Source organism: Ictalurus furcatus, chromosome 3, assembly GCF_023375685.1.
Source record: "Ictalurus furcatus strain D&B chromosome 3, Billie_1.0, whole genome shotgun sequence".
Lineage (NCBI taxonomy): Eukaryota > Metazoa > Chordata > Actinopteri > Siluriformes > Ictaluridae > Ictalurus > Ictalurus furcatus.
In genome coordinates this window covers 31,821,776-31,846,438 of record NC_071257.1, presented here as the reverse complement: position 1 = coordinate 31,846,438, position 24,663 = coordinate 31,821,776, and the positions used below count along the sequence as shown (strand labels likewise).

Below are 24,663 nucleotides of genomic sequence, written 5' to 3'. Positions count from 1 at the left end.
CAAAGGCAAAGAAAGACAAATGGGAGACAAAGAGATTGTTTTGGCCACTTGAACCATCCTCTTCACAGTGCACTGAGACAATACAGACAAGCATCCAATTCCAGGTTGATTCTTAAGGCAGGGGTTCCCAAACTTTTCCAGGGCAAGGCCCCCCAAATGGCATTAACATTTGACCGAGGCCCCCATTTTGCTTGGATGGACTTGGTGGCTCCAACACAGTTTATCAAGCCTGGGCTTTATGTCTGTCACTGCAATACGCATGTCATTGTCCACATGTAGACGTGCTCTGTGTTTTGTTTTAAGTATTTTTAAAGTGGAAAAGCCAGACTCACACAAGTAAGTTGCTGCAATAGGGAGTTAGGTATAGCAAATGTGATTTTAATATGTATTGTTACAAATAACATGTTGTAGTAATGCATATATATATATATATATATATATATATATATATATATATATATATATATATATATATATATATATATATATATATATATACATATATATATATATATATAGGCTGATTGGCATGTGTATGAATGGGTGTGTGAATGTGTATGTGATTGTGCCCTGCGATGGATTGGCACCCTGTCCAGGGTGTACCCCGCCTTGTGCTCCATGTTCCCTGGGATAGGCTCCAGGTTTCCCAGTGACCCTGAATGAAGGATAAGCGGTATTGAAGATGGATGGATGGATATATATATATATATATATATATATATATATATATATATATATATATATATATATATATATTAATATCAATGGGAATATACTTCAAATATATTTTTCTCATATTAATTCATAGGGGTACCAATAATTGTTGCGCACCTATGTTTAACAAATATATTTTTTGATAAACCTGTGTTGTCTTTGCAATTGTTTGACATCCATGAGGGCAGAGTATTTTTGTGAATTTTTTTAAGCAAAAGATCAAACGGTTACACAAGAAAGACACTTTTTCACAGCCTTCTTTGCTCATATTTACCAAGGGTACCAATATTAGTGGAGGGCACTGTACATTTGTATGGACTAATACAACCCACATATACAGAAAAGGCAATATTTTTTGAAAAAGAAAAAGAAAGATTTTGCACTTCAACAAATAAAAAAGCAACTTTACATCAAAATATAAATGAATACATTAGACAAAACGGAAAAAGAGAAGAGAAAAATACATGGGGAGAAAAATTCTAGAAAGTGAAAGATACTGAGTAGCAAATATTGCAAAGGACAGATGATTATTAGTATCTGTAGTAACTCTAATAGTTTTTGCTAATCACTCACACATGCCAAGTAAAACAGACTAATATCTACAAGAACTCGATAATAAAGATAATCACTTGAATAATGTTGGGTTGTGACTGTATGCATATGCAATAAAACTGATATTCCAGAGCACACATCATTTTAAACAGCTAGCATCTTGTGACACATGTTAATGCTCCAGTTAATCCAGTTCCAGTAACCAATGCCGTCTTCAAAATGTTATCTGCTTTGTTCCTTAATTCAGATAGAAGGAGTTCATTTTAAATAGAGTTTACATGATTTTATTCTCGTCATGTCTGTTAATGCATATTCTCCTCCGCAGCCCCGACTGAAGCTAATCAGCAGGTTAAGGAAAGCCCAGCTGAGTCTCAGACCACTGAAGCTCCTGCTGAGAAGCCGGCTGGGCTGGCAGTCGTGGATTTAAATGATGATCCAACAGCCTCCAACAAGACCTCCGTGGAGACTCTGAACGATGTGCTTAATGAGAACAACAGCAACAACAATGCAGGTACAGTGAATGAAAATATCCAGTCTGCATCTAGAAAGATCTGAGATATTATTATGCTCTTGTTTGTGAGTAAATGGCTGTGGCCTATGTAGATGGCATTTTGGGTGTAATACTCCATCTTTCTTTACGTTCCCTCTAACAGTGCATGATGTTCGTGTGTGCTTCACTGACATCTGCCTTAATGACTAGTTCTAAGATGAGCTGAAGCTGAAAATGCAATGGTGAGTTCTATATCCACACGCACACACTTTTATGCCCTCACACACACACACACACACACACACACACACACACGCACGCATGTGTGTAGGACGCTAGGATCGCATGGTAGGACGATCTTAAAAATCGTGTCAGTGTATCACTCATACTTGAAATAAATATATGATATTCCCAGTTTAGCAATCCCAATTTATAAATACAGCCTAGTCTGTCATCTTTAAACTGATCATCATTGTCACTTGGCAAAAAAATATGTGATCTATTCATTACTGATAAGCTGGCAGGTGTTTGTAGTTTTCTGGAATTGAGACACTTCTAATGTTGGTCATAGGTCTAAATCAAACATGTTAACCTGCGTAGTCATGTTTCTATGGAACCTTGGTAATGGTAGTTAATAGGTTAAGTCTATATTTATACTTTGCTTCCTCTTCACTACCAGACCAATAAGTAGGGAATACAACACTTGGTGGCATGCGGTTATAGGAAAATAATCTCTGTTATTACAGTTTATAGAATAAAACAGTGCTTTATTCTACTTTAATCTCCCCATAGAAAACTTCACTATATCAACAATTATACACTTTTTTCCCCCCTGTTAATCTAGAGCATCTGCCACACAAGTCCCTAAGTTGTAATCATAGAAACGTTATACTGTATTAAAACAAGTGCAATTATATAAACCTTGCTACTGGAGCTACTGTCCGATCTTCTGTTATAGAAACCTGGAAGCAATCCTGTTCCATGTAGTGCATAGAAAATGGTTGGAGTTGTGTGACAGGAACAGAGCAAGATAACAACCACCTTTATGTTAAAAAGTCTCCAGCCTTTTTAATCTCCGGTATAAATTGTGATTACAAAGATAAAGTGTCTTGATCATATAGGATAATTTCACATTGTGGTGTTCTTTGTTTCGGTCTTTGCTTTGTATGGTATTTTGATATAGAAACATATCATTCCAGAAAGACTTGTACACCAATACTCAAAGACTTCTTTGTGTGGAAATCAATATTGTAATTGTAGCCATGCATGTTACAGTATATGGCCTAATGACTAAAATAGTAAGTAATATTCTATAGTATTTGCAAGACCTTGCCAACACTTTAGACGAAACAGCTGTAAATTAAGTTTATCTAGACTAAAGTTAAAACTCATAGCACTATTTGCATGTGAATTAAAGAATCATATACTTTCAATTATTTTACTTAGCAGGAAGTAAAGGGGAAAAAATGGTATGCATAGTCAACCCCTCTTGAAAAATCACACAACTTTACTGAATACCTGAAATTTAGGAGAGCATACTGTCATCACAGCCATCTCAGTGATTAGTCAGGCAGGCCTAGGCCAGCTTACATACCTACAGGCCCTTGTGGCAGGGCTTTTCTCTGTCAGAGTGCTATATGTGACAACATGTTAGCAGCTCACCTGTGCAGGAACAGTTAGAGGCCCCAGTAGCTTCACATCTGTCTTCACTTCCCCGGGGAATTCATACAGCTTTGTGCTGCTGATGAGAGACCTGCATCACTGACCTTTCAGCAGATACAGCTTCCTCTAATGATCAATGGCAGAAAAGCACTAAAAACTATCACATAAATCTTAAAATTTTAGATAAAATGTTAAAATAAACTGTGAAAGAACAAAGCAACAATAATCAAGTGAAGGTGTGCTTGCAAGACAGTTAATTATTATCCATATTATAGTGTCAGATCATTGGTTGTGGATTACATTTTAATTTTACTTGACAATATAAATTTAATTTACAATATAATATATTCTAGACATACGTGAATAGATCATTGCAGTAAAGGGAAAAATAAATATTTAGAATGTAAGTTAATACAATAGCAGGACAATAAAAGTGAAAAAGTAAAAAATAAATAAATAAATGCTTGGGTGCAATCAACTCCTCAACACTCCTAATGTTCACTAATATAATATGCCTCAATATTATCAGAGATCACACTCTTGGAGAAAAAGATCAAATTTAGAACCTTATGGGTTCATTGGTTGTTAATCTGGGGGAACCTTTAAAAGTTCCGCAACAGTGTTTCCCCATTGTAAAGGCTAGAATACTATGAAACCCACAAAGAACCCTTGAAGAAGTCACTGATGTGAAGCACCACTCTTACTTCAAGATCCCCCCCAAAAATGTTAATTTGTGTGTGCAATTAGATTAATTGTGTGTAGTTAATTGGCATTTTACAGTTGGTTTTACCAAGAACGTTTGGTTTTTTCATTAGATATTTGTTCTCAACAGCTGTCGTGATCTCCCAGAAAAGTGACTGAAAAACTCTTCAAAATACAGTATGATATGAATGCAAAACACACTGTGAAAATGACATCTTAGCAAGTGAAGATATCTCAAATATAGTCAAATTTATCAAATATTTCCTATTAAAACATTATGAAAAACCAAATATAAGATTATTAAACCTATCTCTAGTCATGTTTTACAGCTTTTAAGTTTTCTTTTTCTTCTTTCTATAAATAAAGGCTTAAAATTTGCTAAATTATCTGCCAATAGATCAAAACTATTCCAGGCTTGAATATATATATATATATATATATATATATATATATATATATATATATATATATATATATATATAAATTATCTAGAAATAGCTTATAGAATCATATATTTGACGGCTTTACCGTAATGTTTAAACAGGAAATACTAGATAAATATGACTATATTCAAGATATTTTCACTTCATGAGATGTCAGTTTTGCAGAGTAAAAGTGTAGACATAAGATTTGGCATGTGGCAAATAGTGAATTAAAATAAATAAATAAAAAATTCCTCCAATAATAACTTTAGTAAAGGCAGTCTTGATTTGCTGTAACGTTGGTGCTGCTGTCAGAATTATTTTCCTATAACAGCATGTCCTGAAGTGCTTTATTCCTCTTATTTTTTTAATCCATTAATCTATCAATTATCATGTTTTTTTTTTATCCATATATAATTATCTGTGAAACGTCCACGAAACATGTAACTTACATTATAACAGTTAAAAACAGTCATTCCCATACCAGCTTCTCCTTTTCTCTCTAACGAGGCAAAAAAAATGTAGCTTGTCATGTTACAGAGAAAACAAAAACTACAATGTCCTGTCTTACTGAACAAAGCACTGACACTGAAGACACTTCTTCCATAAATGTTAAATAAACATCTCCTTGCAGATAACTTCACAATATCAATATAGGTATAGGTTTTATTATAGGTTTTTAGTCAGTTTATTATTAGACTTAGAATATGTACATCATCCACCACGCATGTCACTCTGAAAGCTGTTATGATAGAAATGATAACGTATTAGAACAAGCATTAATATTACCCTATGACTTGCCTGGCAGCCAGAATGACTGACAGAGCAGCTGTTATAAAAAATTGATCAACACCTGCTGGCCAAGCAGAATGCATACAGGGTTATGGTATAATGTGATTTAACTAGAAGTGACTAGTTTTAAAATTTAGACCTACGGTATTAAAAACAAAAAACTACATTTTGTGCAGCCACACTGTTCTCTTATTCAGATCATTAAAGTAGTTAGTTCTTCTTAAAACTTCTGTGTACAGGTCAGTTTTGGAAAAATACAACCATTGATGACCAAAAGAACAAATTCTTTGCTGAATATTGCTCATCAAAGACTATTAATTACCCACTTATCACTACTCATCAGTCAGCGTAAATGTGTAATACTATCCATATCCTCAGTATATTGATGGATGCTCATTTTAATTTGCAATAGATGAAACAGAATCTGAGTAATACTACCAGCCCAAGTGGAGTAAAGGGTCAAGTGTTGGCTATAGGTCAGGCTTTGTAAAGAACACAGTTAATGCTTTCATCTGTCAGCCATGTCAGTCAGAGCTGACCCCACACCACACCAGGCATGGTTGCTAATGCCTCCTTTGGCGCCATTCTGGAGAAAGCAGGGCTCAGGTTTTCCTCTCGGCTGGTGTGTGTGTATGTGTGTGTGTGTGTGTGTCCATGTGTGTTTTAGTATGCGAGCACATAGATATACACTTCTGTATGTTTATGCATGTAAGCAATACACTACCACCTATGTTAGCTAATGTTCATAGTTCTGTTTGTGAATTGATTGATTATTAATCTGATAAGTATTTATTATATGTACACTGTTTTAAGATGAAGTGCTAGAACATGCCTGTTTAATGCATTACTTTATCACAGTTATTTATAATCCCATATATACACTGGAATGTAACATTATAGCTCAGCCTGGCTCGATATCTCATTTTATACCAGCTCGTATACTATCACCTCTCACAGTGAAATATAACACACACACACAGGTTATTGCATGCCGAGCACACACACAGACATGTATAAACCAAAAGATCCATGTTTACCCCTTGCACAGGCATTATTACCTTGGTGTTATGTTTCAGATTTGCCCCAAAAAGTGCTATGTTCTTTAGAGATGTAGCTTGGGTAGAGAAACTAACTTATGCCATAGAAAAACTAGTTTAAGTTTTATTCCTGTGGAGATCAGTGAAGTACTGTTTCATACCCGTGTTCTTCTAAATAACAATGCTAACATTTGTTGCTAGCATGCATTATTAAAAATCAGAAAGTGTTCAAATCCCTTTTAGCAAGGGCCCCTGAGTGAGGTCTATACCCATCAGCTACAGTGGGGGAAATAAATATTGGACGGGTCAGCATTTTTTTCAGTAAATAAAAATACCTATGTAAATATATTCACATGAAATTTTCACCAGACATCAGTATTAACTCAGGAAATCCACACATATAAATAAATTCAAACATTAAAGTCCATAAATAAAATGTAATAAAGTGGAATGACACAGGAAAAAGTATTGAACACGCTAAGAAAAAGCAGTTCTCCAAGGCACGGTAAGGCAAAGAACCAGCTGAAATCCGTAAGTAGTTAGAAAGTAATTATACCTCCTATCTGTGCAGATTAATATCAGCTGGTTTAGTAAATTGATGGTCTGTAAAAAGGCTTTTCATTACCAAGGTGTCACACAAGAAACATCTCATGATGGGTAAAAGCAAAGAGCTCTCCCAAGACCTTTGCAACCTTATTGTTGCAAACATTTTGATGGAATCAGATACAGATGTATTTCAAAACTTCTGAACCTCCAGTAAGCACCACTGGGGCCGTTATCCGCAAGTGGATAATGTCATCAACCGGCCACACACAGATGCTCCTCACAAGACTTCTGACCAGGGAGTCAGAAGAAAAGTCAGAAGAGTAGCCCAAGAGCCAAGGAGCACAAACCAAGAACTCGGAAAGAGCTCCAGAAACACTTGGAGGCAGCAAGTACCATCATCACAGAGAAAACAATAAGCAATGACTCCACTGCTCACGCTCCATTAAAGACTCCATTACTAAAGAAAAGTCATGTCGAAGCTCGTTTAAAGTTTGCTACAACTTATTTGGACAAGCCTGTGAAATACTGGGAGAGTGTAGTCTGGTCAGATGAGAGCAAAATTGAACTTTTTTGCTGCCATACTACACACCGTGTTTGGAGAAGAAATGGCACTGCACATCACTCTAAAAACACTATACCGACACTATACCAAGTTTGGAGGTGGAAGCATCATGGTGTTGGGCTGTTTTTCATCGCATGGTACTGGCAGACTTCATATAATTGAAGAAACAATGAATGGAGCCTTTTACCGGAAGATTCTTGAGAAGAATCTGCTGCCATCCACCAGGATGATGAAGATGAGACGTGGGTGGACCTTCCAGCAGGACAACGATCCAAAGCATACAGCAAAGGAAACTCTCAATTGGTTTCAGAGAAAAAAAAAAAAACAAGGCGTTAGAATGGCCCAGTCAATCACCTGACTTCAATCGAATTGACCAAGATTTAAAGACAATATGTTTAGAAGAATGGGCCAAAATCACACCTGAATACTGCGGCCGATTCATTTCTTCATACAGGAAGCATCTTTAAGCTGTCATTACAAACAAGGCTTCTCCAGTAAGTATTAAATAAATTTCACTTAGCATGTTCAATACTTTTTTCCCGTGTCATTCCACTTTATTACACATAACTTTCTTTATGGACTATGATGTTTGAATTTCTTTATATGTGTGGATTTCTTGAGTTAATACCAAAGTCTGATGAAAATTTCATGTGAATAACCTCATTGGAAATATATTTACTGAAAAAAAATGTTGACATGTCCAATACTTATTTCCCCCACTGTATGTAATTATATGCTTGGATCTTTCTCAGTTCTTCTTCACATTCATGGAAATTTGTTTCATGAAAAGAATTGTGCAAATTAAAAATAACAAGGTGAGGTGGTTGGATTTCCTTCAATTTATTAGAAAATTATAATAATAAGCCATTACAATGTGTGCAAGTCATGGTGGACAGTAAATGATAGCTAGAAGTGCTTTCTTTTATGCCTACAGCATGCTACAAGGCTCAACCCTTATGGTTTCATAGTAGTAATGGCAATATACTGATAGGTAGAATTTTTCAGCCCTCCCACTGACTTTGCTGCTATTTTACTTGTGGAAAAGCCCTGAGAAAATGCCAGGGAAAGTCTAAAAACAGACCTTAGGAAAGACAAAAGAGTGAGTGTTGAGAGGAAACACAAAGACAGATATAAATCTAAGACACCTGTCACTTATCCCACCTGGTTTAGTTGCTAAATTACTGGCTGGAGATCAACTCAACAGAAATGACCGGCAATAATGTACAACGGTGCAATTAACCTTGATTTTGTGAATGCGACTGGCCTATTATCTTGCAGTAAGTGGGTGCGCTTTCACATGCTTTCAAATCAGTGTCGGATGAATCATTTCCACGTTTCTAGGGGAGTTAATTGTCTTCTCGTAAGTATTTTAAATAACAGACTGTGTTAACAAATCACAACACCATTCTCCCAGTGGTCAAAGAGACAAAACTTGCAATTAGACAGCTGTATTTTATTTTATTGTGAGACAGCAGTAGGTTGGTCTGTTAATAAACACTCAGTTTCAAAGGCAAGACACACGTCTATAAAACATTTCAATATAAGCTGTTACAGAAAATAATCAAATTTGGTGTGGTAATAGTAACTCCAGTTTGTGTCACACAACATTTAATTAAATTTCATTTACATAGCACTGGTAAAAATAGCCATTGTCACAAAGCAGCTTCGTAGAGATGGAAATAAATGTTTAAGTTTAAGTTTATCCCTAATGAACAAGCCAGAGGCAACAGTGGCAAGGAAAAACTCCTTGAGATGACATCAAGAAGAAACCTTGAGAGGAACCAGACTCAAAAGGGAACCTAACCTCATCTGGGAGACACTGACTATGTTTACATGCACATCAAATGCCGTTTAAGGTCTATATTCGGGTTGCAGCCATATTCTGAATACGATGTTTATATGCATACAGGCATCGAATATTCCTGTATACATGGTTGTTGTAGGTATGCTGGAGTTGCCATTCCTAAATACTTAGCCTACAGATAAGCATCTGTTAGCACCCAGAATTCCTTGTGGTTTGAGCATGCCTATATATCTCTTTTCAGAGGATTTTCTGAATAAGGTGTTTACATGCAATTAAAAAATGTTTAATACTAATTGACAAATTCTGATTAATATCGGAATATTGATGAATGTAAACATAGCCACTGAATAGTGTGATTATTTACATGTAATCATTTCTCTTCTATAACTGTATACTATAGCTCTCACCACCCCATCATTGATTATTTTCCTACAGCAACATACCCCATGTGTTTTATTTCTTATGTATATCAGTTAAAAATATAGCAAAAGTATCGGTAATGCTTTGTTTGATTCAGTGCACTGATTCGTCTTGGTGTTTCCCTGGTCTTAACACACCTGGATTTATCTTTTCAGTTCCTTAACAAGCTCTTCGTGAGTTTAAAACAGGTGTGGTAAGGAGGCAGGATTGGGATATACTGCTATAACCTACTGTGCAAACACCAGGATCGGGAAACCGGCCTAATTGCACGTATGAATCAATTAGGCATGCTCAGCTAAATCAATGTAGTACATATATTCACAAACAGTTCGATAATTAGAACATGCAGTACAATCTGTTTAGACAAGTTCAGGGACATCGTCCTGGAAATGTGTCAAGTTGTCGTCTGAGCACAGCAGGATTTATGACTGTAGTCTGACACTGGCTCAGACCTGAACGGATTACCCTGTGTGCTCTAGTGTGGAGATAATAAACGTGTGCATGTAGCAGAGAGTGTGTGAGTGTGCTTGTGCTTCCTGGGTTTGATGTGGTAACAGGCCCTTATCTGTATCACCTGGCCACCTGTAGCCATGCTTGAGGAGCTGTTTAAGTGCCCCACACCAGAGTTGGAGTAGGTGGTGTGTGTCTGCTTGTCTGAGATGAGCCGTGCCGAAGGCTTTCCAACAGAGCTAGCTACTCTAATATCAAAAAAGATAACAATTTGTATGCATAAAGGCCTGTAGTTACATGTAGTCACAAATCATAAAAATGGCAATGAGATGTGGACTGAACTGTTAAAATTTTCAACAACAGGAAGACCAGGATTAAACTGTCCAATGATACAGTTACTTTAACATGAAACTAAACATTCGAACCGCTTGCACTCTATTTAACCAGCTTTGGTCTGATTATCTCAGTTAGCATGTTTCACTGCCTTGGGTTTCAAATGCAAGCTTCATTTATAAACACGGTTGATTACATATTTATTTATCTTAAACTTCTAAAGAACCTAATGATGCACCAGCAGTACATAGCACATCTTCATACTCTTGATCTCTCCATCATATAAGCTTTTGGATCTGGGCTACAGAGAAAAGTATAATTATAGTAAATCTGTATTTACCAAAACCAAGCTGCTAATACATATGCCTGTGTGGTAATATAAGCCAGGTGTGTTTTGGTAGGGTACTGATGCAGCTTTTTGTCTTGCCAACGTGGCAGTCATAGCATGGAATTTTTTTTTAACTGTGTTTGATGCTGATATAAAGTACATTTTGTGCTATAAGACTTTGCATTGAACGGTCTATGATCTGCAGTGCAATTATATATATGGAGAAACGTAACCAAGACTGCTATTCATAGTGTGTCTCTAGTGCAATTAATAATAACAAGAAATAACAAAAAAAATCTCAACTGAGTTCTGTGCTTGTGGCATGATTGACATTAAGGTCTTTATTGGTTTCATAAGTGTTTTAAGAGTTTTAATATTTAATTAAGCGGGTTTACAAAACAGAAATATCACTATTATTCTAAAAGAATAAAGTAGAAAAACCCCAAAACATTAATGAATAATAAAATGGCTTTCTGTATTCGTAATTATTATTGAGCTATCTGAGCTGTTAAATATACTTATTATAGAGCTTGAGTTTAAGCCTCCTGTCATTTGATTTTGGTATTTTTTAGCTCAGTGCAGAATGTGTTTTTGGAGAATCAGCAAAGCTAATAATTCATGCTATAAATGTGATTATATAAAACTGATTAGTATTATTGCGGTGTAACCAGTAGAGTTTCTTCTCATATTCTATGGCTAGCTATGACAGTTTTAAGGGACTAGTAACCAAATAAAATATCAGCCAGTATAGTTTTATATTGTTAACAATAAAGCAGGAACCAACAATAATGATTTGACAAGGTGTGTTAAATACCTTGATGTAAGTTATGATGGTTTAAGGTTTTGCTCTATAGTTGAAAAATTTGATCAAATTCCAACAATGGCATAACCATTTCTGACTGTGAGTGATTGTGAAAGATAATAGCACATTGATGTATGGATTTAATCATAAAAACTTAAAGAGAACCTATTATGCCCCTTTTTACATGAAAAAGTATATAAGTGTATAAGTGTATAAGTCTCAGGTGTCCCCAGAATGTTTCTGTGAAGTTTCAGCTCAAAATACCTGTTCATCAAATACGGATCATTTATTGTACCATGCTGTAAATGCCCCTTTTTGGGTGGAAGTAAAAACATGCTGTTCCCTTTTAAAGGGAACGAGACATTGCATGAGCTTCACTCTGTGGGAAGTGTCCTCGCGCGTTGTCAGTATCTGAAGTCTGTTTAAATTTATAGGCCTGCCGTGGTCAGGTGACGTGACATAACATGCCGCGTGACTTTAAAACGGCGCCTGTAAACCACGTCCTCAGTTCTTTTATCTTCAGTGCAGCTGCATGTCGGTAGTCTGTGTGAATAAGCCAAAAACTCTTCACTGCTCTCCATTTTCAAAAGAATATATGTAACTATACACATCTCAGACTGCTATACTGCACCTTTTTTCCTTTGGCTGTGAGCATTTCCACTCGCCCACTTTTGCCTCTGTTTCACTGTTTCCTCCCCCAGTGCAAAGACATGCATGGTAGGCTGATTGGCATGTCCAAAGTGTCCATAGTGTATGAATGGGTGTGTGAGTGTGTATGTGATTGTGCCCTGCGCTGGACTAGCACCCTATCCAGGGTGTACCCCGCCTTGTGCCTGATGTTCCCTGGGATAGGCTCCAGGTTCCCCTTGACCCTGAAAAGGAGTAAGCGGTAGAGGATGGATGGATGGATGGATGGATGTTAAGCACCAGTACATCAAGACAAATTGCTTGTACATGTAAACCCATGGAGATTCTGATTCTGATTCTTACGAAGCTGAGACATTCTTCTTATCACTATAGCTGCTCCAGCACAGAGAACATGGCAGACTGTGTGCAGCTCACTCAGGGGAGGATCTATGCTAATAGGGCAGAGTCATGGGTGGGGCCTGTTCCAATGTGACATCACATTGGATAGAAAGCATGATTGACTCATTCTGAGACACTGTTTATGATTTATGGGGAATATAAAAAAGGAGTGGGTGGATTTTTACCATTATAGGTGGTTGTGTACACACATTGCAGACACACACTTATGTTCAAACACCATGTAAAGGTGAATTTTGCATAATAGGTCCCCTTTAAATATATATTGTCTTTGTTTTATCATGTGTGATTTTCACTGGTGCCAGTACAAAAGTAGCCTCTGGAAATTTATTATCACCCAATTCTATCAGCCATCCGATATATCTCTTGGACCATACTACTCTTTTCATCTCAGAGTTGCCTACATCCATCCTCACTTTCAGTGTAACACTGCAGTGTGTGCATGCCTCCATGTGTGTCGGCTTCCTTTGATGTGTGTTTGGCAGCACACAGAAGGCTCACATCCAAATCTTGTGAGTCAGGTACAGCTTGCCCATTCATTTAATTCACCAAGTGTCCACCTGCTCTTGTAATTTCCCTATAAAGCTTCATACCTTCTTTCTTTGCCACTATATTTGTAGCCCAGACGTGTGGTTTTGGAGTTATGCGATAGGATCTTGTGCAGATCTGCTGGCTCATATTTCTCTGTAGTTGGGAGGCAGAAAACACAGAGACCCTTTTTCATACCTGCTAGCCACGCTGCGGCTGCAATACTAGACATATACTAGTCGTGTCTAAGAGGGCCCCTGGGGTGGCACTGGCCTTTATACTGAAATATACACTGTTCAGCCATAACATTAAAAGGACTGACAGGTGAAGTGAATAACATTGATTATCTCATTACAATGGCACCTTTCAAGGGGTGGGATATAGTAGGCAGCAAATAAACAGTCAGTTCTCGTTGATGTGATGTGTTGGAAGCAGGAAAAATGGGCAAGCGTAAGGATCTGAGTGAAATTCTCAAGGGCCACATTGTGATGGTTAGAAGAGTGGGTCAGAGCATCTCCAAACTGCTGGGCTTGTGGAGTGTTCCCAGTGTACAGTGGTTAGTACCTACCAAAATTGGTCCAAGGAAGAACAACCAGTGAACCGGCGACAGGGTCATAGACACCGAAGGCTCATTGATGTGCATGGGAAGTAAAGGTTAGCCCATCTGGTCCGATCCCAAAGAAGAGCTACTGTAGCACAAATTGAAAAGGTTAATGCTGGCTATGATAGAAAGATGTCAGAACACACAGTGCATTGCAGCTTGCAGCACATGTGGCTGCATACCTTCAGACTGGTCAGAGTGCCCATGCTGACCCCTGTCCACTGCCGAAAATGTCTACAATGGCACGTGAGCATCAGAACTGGAAGATGGAGAAATAGAAGAAGGTGGCCTGGTCTAATTAATCACATTTACTTTTACATCATGTGGATGGCCAAGTGTGTGTGCGTCGCTAACCTGGGGAAGAGATGACACCAGGATGCACTATGGGAAGAAGGCAATCCAGCGGAGGCAGTGTGATGCTCTGGGCAATGATCTGCTGGGAAACCTTGGGTCCTGACATTTATGTGGATGTTACTTTGACACATACCACCTACTTAATCATTGTTGCAGACCAAGTACACCCCTTCATGGTAATGGTTTCTTCCAGCAGGATGCATCCTGCCACACTGCAAAAATTGTTCAGTAATGGACTGAGAAATACAAGATACTACAGCACACCTTCAGAGTCTTGTGAAGTTCATGCATCAATCGGTCAGAGCTGTTTTGGTGGCACAAGGGGGACCTACACGATATTAGGCAGGTGGTTCTAATGTTATGGCTGATCAGTGTATATATCATAGTATATCATTGAAAGCCACCTAAACTCATCAAATATCTTTATATTTTCATTTGAATTTTTATTCATTTACCAGTGTCATTGAACAAAATCAAGAAAGTCTTATAATTCTCTCTCTCTCTCTCTCTCTCTCTCTCTCTCTCTGTAATGTGATCACAAGGGAATGTGAGCGCCTTCCTGCCTATTAAAGATGTTCATAGTATTAAACATGAATAATAATACAATGATCGAGTTTAGAGGAAAACCAGTAAGCCAATACAGCGCAACCTTTAAGCAGTTTTATTTTGATTCACAGCTATATCAGTACATGAAATGTATTATATATGATAGTTAATTAATGATATGTTTGCACCTAGTGTAAAATTAACCACTAGTCCTAAATGTCCCCTTGTTCTGAGATATATTTTCAGCTAGATTCTTTCTACATCCAATTTTAATTACATAGTAAATTACTATGTAATAGTAATTGCCCCCTTCTAAAAATGGCCTGGGCACCTCAACCCTTTACTGTACCCTCATTAAAAAATCTATTATCAGCATGGAAAAATAGGTTGTAGTTTATACATTTTTACCTGAGTTGGTTTTGTCTCACAGCAGTCAATTTTGTTAAATGTATCCAGAATTTTCTACCGAGTTATTGGTATGTGCTGTTAGTATACAGTAGTCTTCATCTGACTGCATGTTCATCATCTTTCTTCTCTCCAGCTGTCCCTACTCTTGAGCTTTTTTTACCTACCCTTTGCTGGCCATCCTGAAAATGTGGTGTGCTTTTAGAAAGGCTAAATCTGTAAGGACTCAAGGAGCTGTTTTACAATTGGGGCACTTAAGAGAGGTGATAATTAGTCCACAGCATCTGAGTGTAGGGTGTTCGACTTCCTGTATGTGTGCCAGAGCAGTGAATGTCCTGCTTTTAGCCGTCATTCTTTGAATCCCTTTTTGCTGAGTGGCGGGAAGTAATCTGGCAACCCAGAATAAGATTATTATGGTTGTAGGTATGACGAGAATTTCTGCTGCTGTGGGTGGTCCAAATGATTTGCACTTCCAAAAAAAAAAAAAAAAAAAAATTATATCCCTGGTTCTCATAAAGACTATCCTGAACTCATTCTAGGGCTGTTATTTAAGATTTGAATTTCTGATATAATACACCTTCCCAGGTAACATAACTTTTCATTAGTAGCAAAATGCAAAATGTGTTTTGTTTGGTCAAGGTTTTATTTGTAGAGATTTTTTTTTTACTAATGTGGTTGATATGACCAAAGCTAAAATACTTTTTATGATCTACAACAAAGATTCATGATTCTGCTTCTCACACCCAGCTTAGTAGTGAGACATTCTCTGAAACATTCAATCACTGCCATCTGGTTTCTTTAAGAGGCGGTTTTAACCTTTGCAGTCCCACGAATCCTGTATGCACAGTTATAGGTGATTATAAAGCCCTTCATTACCTGAATGAGGAAAACTGAAAGATTCAAAAATGGGGCAAAATCACTGAACAGTTACAGTGTGTATTGTGAAAATAATATAGGAGGTCATTAATCTATCTGCTGACATATTTACACAAGGTAAATCTGCTTCCTGCTCGGCATCATGACCTGCCATCAGGCACTTGTGTCAAAGGTCAAAGGTCAGAGAGTCCTAATTAGAGGAAACAGACTGAGACATTCACATAGGAATTCTCAGAGTAATTATCACATTTCAGTAGACAAAACTGAGAAAGTCTCCAGAGTCAGCCAGGTTCCTTTTGTTATACAGTTGTTATACAAAGCAGGACCAACGCACCATTTGTCATGAACTTACTAAATGTAATTTGTTACATAATACAACTAAATCTAAAATGTAAATGTATCATGAACTATCATAAACTACATACTCCAAAAATGATATATATTTTTTTGTGTTTTGAAATTAAAGCAACACATTTTTCAATATTTTGTAATGGGCGCTCATGTAGTGCCATGTTAGATGATAAAGATGACAACAACATGTCTGACTGTTTAATAATTTATGCCATTAATGTCTAAACCGCTGGCAACAAAAGTGAGTACACTCCTAAGTGAAAATGTCCAAATTGGGCCCAATTAGCCATTTTCCCTCCCCAGTGTCATGTGACTTGTTAATGTTACAAGGTCTCAGGTGTGAATGGGGAGCAGGTGTGTTTAATTTGGTGTCATCGCTCTCACACTCCCTCATACTGGTCACTGGAAGTTCAACATGGCACCTCATGGCAAAGAACTCTCTGAGGATCTGAAAAAAAGAATTGTTGCTCTACATAAAGATGGCCTAGGCTATAAGAAGATTGCCAAGACCCTGACACTGAGCTGCAGCATGGTGGCCAAGACCATACAGCGGTTTAACAGGACAGGTTCCACTCAGGCCCTGCAATGGACTGGCACCCTGTCCAGGGTGTACCCCGCCTTGTGCCAGATGCTCCCTGGGATAGGCTCCAGGTTCCCCGTGACCCTGAAAAAGAGTAAGGGATAGAAGATGGATGGATGGATGGATGGATGGATGGATAGTTCCACTCAGAACAGGCCTCGCCATGGTCGACCAAAGAAGTTGAGTGCACGTGCTCAGCATCATATGCTTTTTTTTATGTCTTTGCGAAATAAATGTATGAGTGCTGCCAGCATTGCTGCAGAGGTTGAAGGGGTGGGGGGTCAGACTGTCAGGGCTCAGACCATACGCCGCACACTGCATCAAATTGCTCTGCATGGCTGTCGTCCCAGAAGGAAGCTTCTTCTAAACATGATGCACAAGAAAGCCTGCAAACACTTTGCTGAAGACAAGCAGACTAAGGACATGGATTACTAGAACCATGTCCTGTGGTCTGATGAGACCAAGATAAACTTATTTGGTTCAGATGGTGTCAAGCGTGTGTGGCGGTAACCAGGTGAGGAGTACAAAGACAAGTGTGTCTTGCCTACAGTCAAGCATGGTGGTGGGAGTGTCATGGTCTGGGGCTGCATGAGTGCTGCCGGCACTGGGGAGACTCAGTTCACTGAGGGAACCATGAATGCCAACATGTACTGTGACGTACTGAAGCAGAGCATGATCCCCTCCCTTCGGAGACTGGGCCGCAGGGCAGTATTCCAGCATGATAATGACCCCAAACACACCTCCAAGACGATGACTGCCTTGCTAAAGAAGCTGAGGGTGAAGGTGATGGACTGGCCGAGCATGTCTCCAGACCTAAACCCTATTGAGCATCTGTGGGGCATCCTCAAATGGAAGGTGGAGGAGCACAAGGTCTCTAACATCCACCAGCTCCGTGATGTCGTCATGGAGGAGTGGAAGAGGACTCCAGTGGCAACCTGTGAAGCTCTGGTGAACTCCATGCCAAGAGGGTTAAGGCAGCGCTGGAAAATAATGGTGGCCACACAAAATATTGACACTTTGGGCCCAATTTGGACATTTTCACTTAGGGGTGTACTCACTTTTGTTGCCAGCGGTTTAGACATTAATGGCTGTGTTGAGTTATTTTGAGGGGACAGCAAATTTACACTGTTACACAAGCTGTACACTCACTACTTTACATTGTAGCAAAGTGTCATTTCTTCAGTGTTGTCACATGAAAAGATATAATCAAATATTTACAAAAATGTGAGGGGTATACTCACTTTTGTGAGATACTGTATATATGTGTACATATATACTGTTTGCCTCAATGAAATATGAATATATAGGGATGTGTTCTTTACTCACATCACTATATGTTCACTCACACACACACACACACACACAAACATACACTTTTCTGTCATCTACCTTAATTCTCTTTGCTCTGTATTTGCTCTTTTAGCTGCAGATAAGAGGCTCAGATTTCAAAGCGTCTTCTCTTTAAATTGTGTTGATGAAAGAGAAAATGTCCATTTGAAGACAAGTGTACTTACATGTGGACACACACACACACACACACACACACACACAAACACAGAGAGCATTGATAGGCATGTCCATATTCTTCCCAGAGGCTAGAGTTTTCATATTTATATTATTCTCTCTGAGAAGCTATTTGCTTTGATTTGTAATTGACAGACATGTGGCATTCCAGATGTAAGCAAACTGCACATTACATAGCTTTCCCCAACTTTTTAATGTCTTGCAGGTTTATTCTATAGCTACGGGGCACTTGCTCTATATATTGAACATTGAGCCCTTTTCTATAACAGCTGCTCTAACAGTAGTTCCAGCTGCAAGGCAAATCATTATAGTAATGCACTCATTCTAATATGTTATTGTTTTTTATGTTATTGTTTTTAATAATGTATGCAGGGATTTGTATGGTGAATTCACCACATGAACAATTGTTTGGAAAAAATATGTGTAAAGTTTTCTGTAAGGAAATGTTTATTTAGCATTCATGGAAGGAGTCTCCAGTGTCACTGCTTTGTTACAGTCAGAGGTAAAGCTGTTCCTTAAAGGTTTTTTTATTATTATTATTTTGCAATTTTTTGCAATTTGGTCTCTGCCTAGTTAAGTCTGTTTTGTTGATCACCTGAGCTTGTGCCTGCATTACAGTTTTTACTTTGCTTTGAGTTGCTTGAGCATTCCAGTAAAGCCCTGCATTTGCATCCAAGTGCATCCTAGTACTCATTATTTGGGATTGTAGTAAAATCAGGGCCCCAAATACATACTCAGTGTATGCAGACATATTAATATGATTTATTTTAGTAGCCTGTCAGAGAAGATCCTCCTGTAGCCTGCAGCGCTGGAAGAGGTTTTGTTTAAGGAGTAATGATCCCCACAGGGCATAGTTTTATGAGCTAGTGTATGAGCTAATACCATCACATCACCATCTCAGTGTTAAGCCAGTCTGACCTCTATTTAAAGTCAGTATTCTTCTCTCAGTGACACTGGCTGTTAGATTCACCTGTTCACAGTGCTGTGTGTGGTACGATGGTGCACTAGATAGTGTTGGTGCTTCACAGCTCCAGAGAACAAGGTTTAATCCCTACTCTGAATACTGTCTATGTGGAGGTTTGGACATAAGCTCTACCCTCATGGGTTTCCTCTGGTTCCTCTAGTTTTCTCCTTACTCATGAAAATTCCTGGTAGACCGACTGTCAATTAAATAGTTATGTGTCAGATTGTCATTCTTTTCATGGTGTTCATAGCATATCAGTATGTTAAGGTTCTAACTTCACCAAAATAATGCTTTTTACTGGCTCAGTTATTAGAGAAAGATGTAGATTCCAAACCTCTATTAGATACTCTTCTGCAGTGACCCTCAGAGTTCATGTCCTGCTGTGTGCATCATAGCAGGGCAAGCTATGATCACATGGGCGCTGAAAGACAGACGACTCCTTCTGCCCATATCAGCCCTGTACATCACGGCCACATTCCACATGCCAGCACTGACAGCTCGAGCCCAGAAATCACCAACACTAGGTCCCTTCTTCTTTCAAGCTCCTGAATAGCATGGAGGAGGTCAACTGCAAAAGCTAGTGCATTCAAGATCATGTGGCGGAAGGGTTGTTATATATTCAAATATTATTTCTCATTAAATTTTTTGATTGGGAAGCAGATATCCGTGCACAAAACAATGAAAAGATATTTAATCAGTCCAGCTCAAAGCTTCTTAACCAACAGTTAAGTACTGAAGCTCAACAAGTCTTCCAGGTGCACTGATACCTTTTGGTACAGTTATTTACTGTACATGGCAATCAGATCACTGTTGGGATTGTGCTTTGATAAAAAAAATAAATAAATAAATAAATAAATAAAACATTAGAAAAGCTCATCCTGTACAGCACTGCACTACAAGCTTTTGGGTGATTCAATGATTAACCAGCTTAATTAATGAATTAATTAATCCAACATTCAATCTAAGATCACTTATTCTATTCTATTTGCAAATATGGAGTCAACAATATCCATCCATCCATCCATCCATCCATCTTCAACCGCTTACTCCTTTACAGGGTCGCGGGAGTGAACAATATATTATTAAAAAAAAAATTATTCAGTTTTTTCCAATTTTATTCTTTCAAAGTGTCCTAATCAGTCAATGTCACAATATAATTGAACATAAAGGAAAAAGGGTTGACAGAAGTTACTTTCCCCCTTCTTGTGATCTTCAGGAAATTCAGGTGAAGAAACTTCCTGTTGTGCATGTGACTTGTGGGATATTCCAAATATTTCATAGAGGTGATTGTGTTCAGGTAACAGAGTTTAGTAAAAGAGGGACACTAATTTAAAAAAGATTTTTTCTTTTCTTTTTCAAACCGATAATGTATGATTCATGTGAAAAGGATCTTTCAAGAATGTCATGTTAAGTGGATTCACACATCAATACAAAAATAATATCTTTTGAAATATTTGAATGAATATACACATCTCAAGGTAAAGTGTAGTTATTGGCGAAAAAATGTTTTCTAAGTAACTTGTATAAGTTGTATTCATGTTAAAAGTGCATAGAGGTTGCTGTGAAGGAAACTTTACATATTGGTAAATGTAATATCAGTAAGACATGCAGCCCCAAACCCCGCTTTGGCGTTAAATAGTCATCCTTCAGTTCCTTGTGATTCCTTTGCACTTACATCCCTGGACCCGACTGTTTTAGGCCATAAAGCCAAAAAAGAAACAAAAGAGATTTAATTAGTCACTTTATTAAAAGTTTCCAGTTCCAGACCAAACCCAATAAATCCAATCAATGAAACCTAATGCCTATGGCCAGAGCCGAGTATAAGGTGAGAGCAGGTTATTTGAACATGGCTCTTGGATTATCCCCCAGGTTTCTCCCACCTTAATAAATCCCCTGAGGAATGCTAGGTTTTTCATCTGCTGCTCACTTTCCTGGGTCAAAGCTGGTCTGATCATTATCTCTGCTTCTAGCTCAGTATTCTGTACTGTTCACTTCCAACTAAGAACAAGTCAGTAGCAGCTGCATTATGTATATTTGAAGACATTATTAGTATTTAACTAATTAAATGACTAATCATGATTGGTTATTATTATTATCACAATACCTGTTCTGATTTATGAATGAGGTTAGTCTTTAATATCAATGGGAATTCTTAATTTAAAGTCCCAATAGCAATGTGGGTCCATTCACAAAAAAAAAAAAATCACATATTGTGAATGTGCAATGCTAGCTTACTCTTCAGGACAACTTCTTTCAGTTGCTTTAATCTCTCAAACAGATGGTTACATTCGAGGGTCAAAAGACAAAGGTAACATTTTGTGAGAAACAGAAGGGTATTTGAGGATGGGGCTATGCATACAAAATTTGAAATTCACAGCAGGGAATAATGCGGACTTGAAGAACAACCAGATCTTCAACAATTTGGATAAATAACCCAAAAGTGTACTTGCAGTACATTATTATGTTGAGAAGACAGTATCAGGTGTACTACTGAACGTGTAGTAGGTAGGTGTACATGTTTGTAATGTAACCATTACAAACCAATAGGTGCAAATGTAACCATTTTTGAACATCTTTATGAGCAGATTCACTCAGTCCCTTGACCAAGTTTCATCATTTATCAAGGTCATTCAACAACAACAACAACAACAACAACAACAACAACAACAAAATACATAGCTTCTGTAATTAGCTCTGAATAAAGGCATCTGCTAAATAAATGTATGTATAAATGTAAATATTGCTTAATTCTGAGCTTAGGAGATTTGCTTATCTCCAGTGAATTCTATAAGTAAATGTCATAATAAAACTTCAACTAATAACTATTCTTTCTTTTCCCTACAGACCAAAGAGGACATGTCTTACAGAACTTACAGAAATGGAGGAAAAAGAAGGAAAGTATGCAGAAATGAAATATACACACACAATATAACCAAAAATATGTGTACACCTGACCATAACACCCATGTGTAGTTCTTCCCCAAACTGTTGCCACAAAGCTGGAAGCACACAAATCTCTATTGTGTGCTTGTATGCTGTAGCATTAAGATTTTCATTCACTGGAACTAAGAGGTACAAGCCTGTTCCAGCATGACAAAACCCCTGTGCATAAAGTGAGGTGCATTAAAACATGGTTTGCCAAGATCTCGAGTGGCCCGCACAGATCCTACTGAACACCTTTGTAATAGATTGGAACTCCAAATGCCTGCCAGGCCTCCTCACCCAACATGGGTGCCTGGCCTCACTAATGCTCTTGTGTCTGAATGAACACAAATTCCCAGTAGAATTGTCCACATACTTTTGAACCTATAGTGTACTTGTCAAAATTGTGTTTTAGTGTCTTTGCATGTTACTTCAATTAAAAGAAAAAACGAATCAAGGATTTTTTTTTTTTTTTAATTAATGAACACTTTCAAACCTAATGCAATTTGTATTATTGTGAGGTTATTTATGATTATCATACAATGTACTTATATACAGTATGCACATAAATGGAAATATCCTATACCTAATCCATACACAGGACTAATAAAGTATTTATAAACGTAGATATTTCAGAAGCTATTGTTTCACACTTCTTACTTGCACCAGACTGTTTGGATATTTAAACAACAATAACAAAAAAAGATTGTAAATAGTATGCAAAAATTGAATACTTTTCATGTCTCTCTAAACTGGAGATCAGGTAGGTTTACTTGATCAAACGTTGACATGATCAGTACAGCTCATTCTTCTTCACACTGAATACTAACTGTTTCCTCTTTTTCAAACATTTTATGTATCATTTAACTTTTAATGCACATTCTACATAGGTATTTATAGTTAAGAAATAAAACATGATGAGGTTAACGTGATGCATTACACCTCCAAAGTTGATTAATTTTCCTTTAACAGCAAGTCCCGAGGCAATTTCCCAATTATTAAAATTTTTATGTATTAAAGAATGACATCAAACTTTTAAATCCTTTTTAGTTACATTTAATGAATGTAAATATTATAAATAGTCATTTTCTCACATCTTTTTTCTTTCTTTCTCTTGAAGTTAATTTGATGAATTAAAGAAGAAATGCATGTTTTCATGCTACTAATAAACCACAAAGCCTCTGTTATGAAGACTTCCACATGTTGGGAAACGTACCTCTGAGTGTTACAAAGAGCTAGACACTAGAGACTCCTTTCAAAAATGCTAAATAGAAATCTCCTCAAAGGCTTCACCATATAACCCATTAAACACACTTGGAAAATCCATTTTAAAATCCATTTCTGTCCAACATACAAATCTAAAGTCTATGGAAACCTTTTATTTGTCTTTGATTGTCTCAGAGCTGCTGTTATTGAAAACTAATCAATATCTGACCTGAGAATTCAAGAGTATTGTGGTATTTTCAGATAAGCATGTCATTTCTTTGCCGTAATGTAACTTTCGTTTACTTTTTATGTATTACAATGACTATCTTTTTCTGTAATTTTACTTCCTATTACTTTTTTAATGCATTACTATAGGTGTGTCTTATAAACCTTGTCTTTCTGTTCTCAAATTTACTTTTTGTAATGTGTTGGATGTATATGTGTATAACATTTGGTTGTGTATTAAACATTAAATATTCTGTATATAACCTTGAACTCAATAGGTATATGTAATTATAGGTTAGTTTTACTTATAGTTAATACCACTATTAAGTCCACTGGTTCAAACTGGGAGACACGTTGCACCTATATTTGTGACATATTAAACTCAGTGACCCTGGATCATGCCAATATATCCAGTATCTTGCGGTGAGCAAGTTAAACATGATCATCAGGCCGATATTTGGTTATTTGATATTTGTCACTTCGTTTCTTTTTCTTTCAGGAAGTAGTAGTCTCAGAGCTCCAAACTTTTATTAGAAATTGTTGCAAACAGATATCTGCTCTATATGGTGGCTTCTGGGAGACAGTTTGCTGTGAGGCAAGAAGTCATAAAACCACTTCCATGGTTTATAGCTGATAAGAAGTTTAGATAGTAACTTACAAGCTGTCTCTGTTTGCTATATGAGGTGTCTCCTCTTGGCTGTGCAGGGTGGGAAACTTGTATTCAACTTTGTAATATTGTACAGGACTCGATCCTAGAGCTGCATTAGGTTTGTTAATGGAAATGCTTATTGCTTTGTTGTTCAGGTTTGTGAATATGATTGATTAAAGTTGCTTTTAAGCCAGTTTTACTCAGTGTATGTTTAGCCTTTTAACATAATAAGTTGCCACACTGAATGCCTAATAAAATATTGCTTAAATTCT

The 24,663-nt window shown here is 37.3% G+C and overlaps 1 protein-coding gene across 1 annotated transcript in view; it reads left to right on the top strand.

The window, feature by feature from the left end:
* si:dkey-27h10.2 (uncharacterized) overlaps positions 1-22,937 on the top strand; it is a 34,237-nt gene extending 11,300 nt beyond the window's left edge. Inside the window, exons 9-11 of the mRNA XM_053622072.1 lie at positions 1,592-1,777; positions 1,920-1,998; positions 22,234-22,937. Coding sequence (XP_053478047.1) covers positions 1,592-1,777; positions 1,920-1,966 — 233 coding nt within the window. The 3' untranslated portion in view covers positions 1,967-1,998; positions 22,234-22,937. The remainder of the gene's footprint in view (positions 1-1,591; positions 1,778-1,919; positions 1,999-22,233) is intronic.
* The last annotated feature ends 1,726 nt before the right edge of the window (positions 22,938-24,663 follow it).